Raw genomic sequence first — 8,652 nt, forward strand, 5'->3', positions numbered from 1 at the left:
TGTTCTTGCAGGTTTTACAAAAATCGAAAAAGTTACTAGAAGCTTCTAGAAGGTTTTCGAGTACGAAATTAAGAAGAAAACATACGCGAGGAAGATTCGAGAAGCTCCAAGAATTATCAAGGTAGAATATATTTAGGTATCTCTAAATAAAGAAATGTTCTACAATGTGGAGTATATGATTAGTATGAAATATCTAGACTTCTAGGGTATTCTAAAATTGTAGTGTAGGATTTGGATTGCCAACATGGCAACAATGTAGGGGTCTAGTACAAGTATAAATTGGGGTGTCACACCACCCATGTAACTAAGCTAGAAGATAGAAGGAAGAGAGTTGTAGGAGGTACCACGTAAGAGAATATGGGTTTGTTACAGAGAGGATACACACTAAGAGTTGCATCAAGTTGTAAGTATTGAATGAAGGGGTGCGGTACCCACCATTATGAGAGTGTTTATCTTATAATAGTGTGAAGATCTTGAAGTAGTGGGCTCAGAGGTTCACCATGAAATCCGCTTCCAAAACAAATAAACAAAAAAGTCTTATAAATTTCTGCCATGATATGTATCCACGTAGCTTGTGGCTTAAATGGTTGTCTACTCGTCTGTCAAGTAACCCATAAAATAAATAAAGGATTTATCAAAATTGTCGATTTGTTGTCACAACATGTTGACAATGGTACCATGGTTAGAAAAATTCACTAGTGATGTTTATGACCTAAAAGGTAGCCTTCTATCGCTCAAATATTTAACCATTCATTTTGTTTACATTGGGATATTAAGTTTGTTTAGTTGTAAAGAATTGATTAAGAAACAACCGAAAATTTGACAGAGTAAAAAAACCAAAAACTGCAATGGGCAAACTCAAGCATGAAAAGACAATAATATTCAATTATTATAAAAAATCAAGACGCATGAAAGAATTCAAAAACTATAAAATGCAGAATGAGTGGTCTGGTAATTCCGGTAACAGTGCACACATACTACAATGGGATAGGGTAAACAATAATGATGGGTGGTGCATGGTTTATTTTACAAACTCCTTAATTCATTATAAGAAAAAAACTCATTAATTAAATAGATTGGGGCATACCTTTTATCGTGCCCATTGGCAAATTGAAACTATTCTCGTTCGAAGCTACGCAGGGAAAAGGGAAACACGAATCGTAGTGCGCACAAATTTATTGCTAGTGAAATGGAAAGTTAGCAACATATATAAATTACGCTACAAGCTAGACGAAAAGGACCAACAAGGCGATGCCAGGAAAACATATGTAAAATTTACAAAGTATGGCTGCTAATGTTTTTCCCTGTTTTCTAATGGTGGCTGCTAACTTTTCTTCAGTGCAAAAGGAAACCGCTTTTTTGTTCTATGGACTTTACCATACGACTAGTACGTCGATGCTTGCGACATCAGGGCACCAACCTTCAGAGACGTGCAGGTACTAGTCAAACAACAACCAGTAGTAGACGGTATGCAAAACACACACTACAATTTCCCTTTGCCTGCTCCTATATATAATCCCCTACAAAGCCTGAGTCGTAACATCAGGCCACAACCCGAGCGTTCTACAAACACTTTCATCCACGCCATTACAGGAGCATCTAGGGCAAGCAAGACGTGGCCATGGCAGGAGGCGACGAGCTGAAGGTGCTGGGCGTGTGGACGAGCCCGTACGTGATCAGGGTGCGGGTGGCGCTCAACCTCAAGTCGCTGCCGTACGAGTACGTGGAGGAGAACCTGGGCAGCAAGAGCGCGCTGCTGCTGGCCTCCAACCCGGTCCACAAGACCGTGCCGGTCCTTCTCCACGGCGGGCGCCCCGTGAACGAGTCCCAGGTGATCCTGCAGTACATCGACGAGGTCTACGCCGGCACCGGCATCCCGTCCTTGCTCCCCGCCGACCCCTACGACCGCGCCGTGGCCCGGTTCTGGGCGGCCTACGTCGACGACAAGGTCGGGTCGGCGTGGCAGGGGATGCTGTTCACGTGTACGACGGAGGAGGAGCGGGCGGAGGCGGTGGCCCGCGCCGTGGCGGCGCTGGAAACGCTGGAGGGCGCGTTCGAGGTTTGCTCCAAGGGGAAGGCCTTCTTCGGCGGCGACGCCATTGGGTTCGTGGACGTCGTGCTCGGCGGCTACCTTGGGTGGTTCGGGGCCGTCGACAAGATGATCGGGTGCCGGCTGATCGACCCGGCGAGGACGCCGCTGCTGGCGAGGTGGGAGGAGCGGTTCCGCGCGGCGGAGGCAGCCCAGGGCGTGGTGCCGGATGACGCTGACAAGATGCTCGAGTTCCTGCCCACCATTCTCGCCTGGATCAACGCCCCCAAATCCAAGTGAACTGTGACATCGTCCGTTCCTACATTTGTGTGTGTCCGAGTCCGTCAAGTGTGTACGTGCTTAATAACAACTGTAACACATGTCCTGTGTGTTGTTCGGAGGGCAAGTGAAGCTGAATAAATTTACTGTTGGTGTGCCTTTTTTTACGATGTATACCTATTAGTTGTGTTCTACACGTGACAATACAGAGTTGGTACATATATGAGCAACAAAACACAAAAAGGATACAAACGGTTGTATTTTTACAAACTGCCATGGTTGCAACTACAAGGCAGACACGTCCTTCATCGTCGCCGGAGAAAAAAAAAAAAAAAGCTAGTAGTTGGTCCGCTCTATGGCGCCGAAGAAACTCTGAGCTACGAGCACCAGTCTCGTAAGACTAGATCTAGCATTTTAAGAACATACAATCCGTATCACCACGCCTCGACGCATCGCCCAACAGCTTGGACTCCACAAACTTCTCGCTGACTTCTGCAACACCTCCGAGTCTGGGACATGAACCGCGATACCATTATTCTTAGAAGCACCATCAACATCTGCCACACAATGACGCTGATAGGAGACCTCCAAAACCTAGAAACCCTAAAATTAAAAGTTTAAAACACACGAATGAGAACCAAACTTCCCCTCTCCTCTGATGCTACGGCACAGATCAGAGGGAAGAGGAGTGGCAGACTCACCGGCGACAGACTGAAACCGCACGGCGCGGTGGTTTCTGGTAAGAGTAGGAGAACAGTATTGGTGTGCTTTGATAAGGGCATCTCCAAGAGAGAATTCCTTATTTGACACTAGCTAAAAATATGATTCCCTATTTGACACTGAAAAAGTTTCTCTTCCTTATTTGACACTTGTGCAAAAATTTATGCCTTATATAACATTGCCGTCCATTCCGTTACACTCTTATGTCCGGTTTTTGTTTCGTGGACCATAATACCCCTCCGTTAGTTGTATTCAACGCTGTTAAAATGGGCCTAGCCAAATGACCATCATCTCTGTCTCCGACTAGACCCGATAAGGACCATAGCGGCGGCGGCGATGTAGAACGATAGAGAGAGGTTTGGCATAATGTGTTGGATGTTGTATTGAGCCTCTCGGGAGAGTATATATAGAGGTACAAGTCTTGGGAGCCAAGAAGGCTATCCTAGAGATAAGGCAGGAGATGATTACAAATCATATACTACCAAATACACATATACCAAATATATCTCTAACACCCCCGCAGTCGTAGCGGTAGTGACGTGAGCAATAGTAACGTCGCGGACGGTCAGACTGGAGAGAAGCCGAAGGTAGGAACCAACGGGCTGACACTCCCCCGCAGTCGTAGCGTGAGCGTCGTGGATGATCTCACGTCGCAGATGCTTGGACTGTAGAAGAAGCCGAGGTGCTCATGCGAGGTGATAGCCCATTGTGCCGATGTTGAGGTAGCCGAGAGTGTGGATGCTGCAACCTTGGTCGAGGGAGCCGCGCGAGGGATTGCCGTGGTCGATGTCGTGGTCGGGTGCCGGTGTCGAGGAAGCCGCACATGAAGCCGCAAGCGCATAGTGCGCGACGAGAGTGACGGAGACGCGTCGAGGCAGTCGTCGAAGAGGGTATTGATACGTCTCAAACATATCTATAATTTCTTATGTTCCATGCTAGTTTTATGACATTACCTACATGTTTTGTTCATACTTTATATCGTTTTGATGCGTTTTCCGGAACTAACCTATTGACGAGATGCCGAAGTGCCAGTTCCTGTTTTCTGTTGTTTTTGGTTTCAGAAATCCTAGTAAGGAAATATTCTCGGAATTGGACGAAATCAACGCCCAGCATCTTAGAATTCCACGAAACTTCCAGAACACCCGAGAGCCACCAGAGGGGAGCCCTGGGGGGGCCCACACATGTGGCCGGCGCGGCCCAGGCCCTGGCCGCGCCGCCCTATTGTGTGGTGGCTCCGTACCCCTTCTGACTCCGCCTCTTCGCCTATTTAAAGGTCCCTGACCTAAATCTTCGATACGGAAAAGCCACGGTACGAGAAACCTTCCAGAGCCGCCGCCATCGCGAAGCCAAGATCTGGGGGACAGGAGTCTCTGTTCCGGCACGCCGCCGGGACGGGGAAGTGCCCCCGGAAGGCATCTCCATCGACACCACCGCCATCTTCATCAACGTTGTTGTCTCCCATGAGGAGGGAGTAGTTCTCCCTCGAGGCTAAGGGCTGTACCGGTAGCTATGTGGTTAATCTCTCTCCTATGTACTTCAATACAATGATCTCATGAGCTGCCTTACATGATTGAGATTCATATGAGCATTGTATCACTATTAGTCTATCGGAAATTCAATTCGGCTCCCGGGTGCGTATGCTCCCTATAGCAAAAAATTATATTTCGATTTGTCAAAAATATTTGAGAAAAAATTCTACATGTACATCTACATAATATATGTGCATTCGTCAAGTTTCACGAAAAATTAATATTTTTTGTGGCTTATGCAAAAAAGTGAAAATTTATCTTGTAAAAAGCATTATTTTTAGCACTGATTTTTTTCTTTTTTACACACGTCACATGAGGAGTCCAATTTTTATGAAACAACTTTGTGAACGCGTAGCACGTGAAGATGTACATGCAAATTTTTCGTTTCAATTTTTTTGAAATTCAAAATATGTGTAAGATGAATTTCAAAATATAGGGAGCATATGCTCTCATGTTTCAAAACACCACTCCCTCTACTTAGTCTATGTGCTACTCTTGTGATGTTATTAAAGTATTCTATTCCTCCTTCACGGTGTAATGGTGATAGTGTGTGCATCGTGTAGTACTTGGCGTAGGTTATGATCATAATCTCTTGTAGGTTATGGAGTTAATTATTACTATGATAGTATTGATGTGATTTATTCCCCCTTTATAGTGTAAAGGTGACAGTGTGTATGCTATGTTAGTACTCGGTTTAAGTTGCAAAGATCTATTATGCTCTAAAGGTTACTTAAATATGAATGCCGAATGTTGTGGCGCTTGTTAACTCCGGCTTGAGGGAGCTCTTGTAGCCCTACACAACGAATGGTGTTCATTATCAAACAAGAGTATATGTAGCACAAAGGAAGAGAACTTATTTATTTATGTGATCAACGTTGAGAGTGTCCACTAGTGAAAGTATGATCCCTAGGCCTTGTTTCCAAATACTGCAATCATCGCTTGTTTACTGTTTTACTGCATCTTTACTTCCTGCAATATTACTACCATCAACTGCACGCCAGCAAGCACTTTTCTTCAAGCGCCACATTATTGCTCATATTCATTCATACCACTTGTATTTCACTATCTCTTCGTCGAACTAGTGCACCTATACGTCTGACAAGTGTATTAGGTGTGTTGGGGACACAAGAGACTTCTTGTATCGTGATTGCAGGGTTGCTTGAGAGGGATATCTTTGACCTCTTCCTCCCTGAGTTCGATAAACCTTGGGTGATCCACTTAAGGAAAACTTGCTGCTGTTCTACAAACCTCTGCTCTTGGAGGCCCAACACTGTCTACAGGAAAAGAAGCGTGAGTAGACATCAAGCACTTTTCTGGCGCCGTTGCCGGGGAGGAAAGGTAAAAGGCACTCACACTCCGGTCCCAGGTAACTAAGTACTTTTCTGTTGCCGTTGTATGTGTGCTCGAAGCTATTTCCTTTAGATCCTGCAATTGCATCTTTTTGTTTCTTGTTTTCACTAGTTAGGCTTAATGGAAAATAACAACACAATGAGAGATCTTTATGAACTTTATCTTGAATTAGGACATGATGTGTTTGAAGAGAGAATTAAAAAACCCATGGAACTTTATATGCATGCTAATGGGAATGTTATTAGTATGAATGCTTTGAACACCATTGTTGCTAATGCTATGGAAAATTCTAAGCTTGGGGAGGTCGGTTTTGATGAAAATGATCTCTTTAGCCCTCCGGGTATTGAGGAGAAAGTTTATGTTGATTATGATATGCCTCCCATATATGATGATTATAATGATAGTGGTCTTCTGGTGCCGCCTACTATGGAGGATAAAGTTTATTAGGATGATACTATACCTCCTATATTTGATGATGAGAATAATAATGATAGCTACTTTGTTGAATTTGCTCCCACTACAACTAATAAAATTGATTATGCTTATGTGGAGAGTAATGATACTTTTATGCATGTGAATAAGAATGCTTTATGTGATACTTATATTGTTGAGTTTGTTCATGATCCCTCTGAAAGTTATTATGAGAGAGGAAAATATGGTTGTAGAAATTTTCATGTTACTAAAACACCTCTCTATATGCTGAAATTTTTGAAGTTACACTGGTTTTATCTTCCTATGCTTGTTACTTTGCTCTTCATGAACTTGTTTATTTACAAGATTCCTATGCATAGGAAGCATGTTAGACTTAAATGTGTTTTGAATTTGCTTCTTGATGCTCTCTTTTGCTTCAACTTTTATTTCTTGCGAGTGCATCATTAAAATTGCTGAGCCCATCTTACTGGCTATAAAGAAAGCACTTCTTGGGAGATAATCCATGTGTTTATTTTACTACAGTACTTTTTTTTTATATTTGTGTCTTGGAAGTTGTTACTACTGTAGCAACCTCTCCTTATCTTTATTTTATTGCATTGTTGTGCCAAGTAAAGTCTTTGATAGTAGGGTTGATACTAGATTTGGATTACTGCGCAGAAACAGATTTCCGTCTGTCACAAATTTGGGCAGGGTTCTCTGTAGGTAACTCAGAAAAATCTGCCAATTTACGTGCGTGATCCTCAGATATGTACGCAACTTTCATTCAATTTGAGCATTTTCATTTGAGCAAGTCCAGTGCCTCTAAAAAAATCGTCTTTACGGACTGTTCTGTTTTGACAGATTCTGCCTTTTATTTCGCATTGCCTCTTTTGCTGTGTTGGATGGATTTCTTTGTTCCATTGACTTCCATTAGCTTTGGGCAATGTCCATAAGTGTTAAGAATGATTGTGTCACCTCTGAACATGTGGATTTTTGATTATGCACTAACCCTCTAATGAGTTTGTTTCGAGTTTGGTGTGGAGGAAGTTTTCAAGGGTCAAGAGAGGAGGATAATATACTATGATCAAGAAGAGTGAAAAGTCTAAGCTTGGGGATGCCCCCGTGGTTCATCCCTGCATATTTTAAGAAGACTCAAGCATCTAAGCTTGGGGATGCCCAAGGCATCCCCTTCTTCATCGACAACTTATCAGGTCACCTCTAGTGAAACTATATTTTTATTCTGTCACATCTTATGTACTTTACTTGGAGCGTCTATTTGTTTTTGTTTATGTTTGAATAAGTTCATCCTTGTGTGGGAGAGAGACACGCTCCGCTGGTTCGTATGAACACATGTGTTCTTAGCTTTTAATGTTCATGGCGAAGGTTGAAACTGCTTCGTTCATTGCTATTTGGTTGGAAACAGAAAATGCTGCATGTGGTAATTAGTATAATGTCTTGAATAATTTGATACTTGGCAATTGTTGTGCTCATATAGATCATGTTCAAGCTCTTGCATCATGTACTTTGCACCTATTAATGAAGAACTACATAGAGCTTGTTAAAATTTGGTTTGCATGATTGGTTTCTCTAGAGTCTAGATATTTTCTGGTTAATGTGTTTGAACAACAAGGAAGACGATGTAAAGTCTTATAATGCTTACAATATGTTCATATGTGAGTCTTGCTGCCCCGTTTTATACTTGAGTTTGCTTCAAACAACCTTGCTAGCCTAGCCTTGTATTGAGAGGAATTCTTCTCGTGCATCCAAATCCTTGAGCCAAAAACTATGCCATTTGTGTCCACCATACCTACCTACCACATGGTATTTCCCCGCCATTCCAAAGTACATTACTTGAGTGCTACCTTTAAAATTCTATTCTTTGCCTTTACAATATATAGCTCATGGGACAAATAGCCTTAAAAACTATTGTGGTGAAGAATATGTAATTATGTGTCTTATTTCTTAATAAGTTGCTTGTTGAGCGGTAACCACGTTTCTGGGGACGCCATCAACTTTTACCTTTGTTGAATATCATGTGAGTTGCTATGCATGTTCGTCTTGTCTAAAGTAAGGGCGGTTTTCATGATCAAATGGTTTGAGTATGCATACTGTTAGAGAAGAACATTGGGCCGCTAACTAAAGCCATGATTCATGGTGGAAGTTTCAGTTTGGACACAAATCCTCAATCTCTTATGAGAATATTAACTGTTGTTGAATGCTTATGCATTAAAGAGGAGTCCATTATCTGTTGTCTATGTTGTCCCGGTATGAATGTCTAAGTTGAGAATAATCAAAAGCGAGAAATCCAATGCGAACTTTCTCCTTAGACCTCTG

At 42.7% G+C, this 8,652-nt stretch overlaps 1 protein-coding gene across 1 annotated transcript; it reads left to right on the forward strand.

Annotated features, from left to right (window-relative positions):
• Positions 1–1,521: 1,521 nt before the first annotated feature.
• Positions 1,522–2,527, forward strand: LOC127306962 (probable glutathione S-transferase GSTU6). Its single transcript, XM_051337672.2, has one exon. The coding sequence runs from the start codon at positions 1,622–1,624 to the stop codon at positions 2,327–2,329; it is 708 nt and encodes a 235-aa protein (XP_051193632.2). The 5' UTR covers positions 1,522–1,621; the 3' UTR covers positions 2,330–2,527.
• The last annotated feature ends 6,125 nt before the right edge of the window (positions 2,528–8,652 follow it).

The sequence above is a fragment of the Lolium perenne genome, chromosome 1, assembly GCF_019359855.2.
Source record: "Lolium perenne isolate Kyuss_39 chromosome 1, Kyuss_2.0, whole genome shotgun sequence".
Taxonomy (NCBI): domain Eukaryota; kingdom Viridiplantae; phylum Streptophyta; class Magnoliopsida; order Poales; family Poaceae; genus Lolium; species Lolium perenne.

Excerpts from the sequence above, each read along its gene's own strand:
- LOC127306962 (XM_051337672.2), top strand. The coding sequence starts at position 1,622 with ATGGCAGGAGGCGACGAGCTGAAGGTGCTGGGCGTGTGGACGAGCCCG.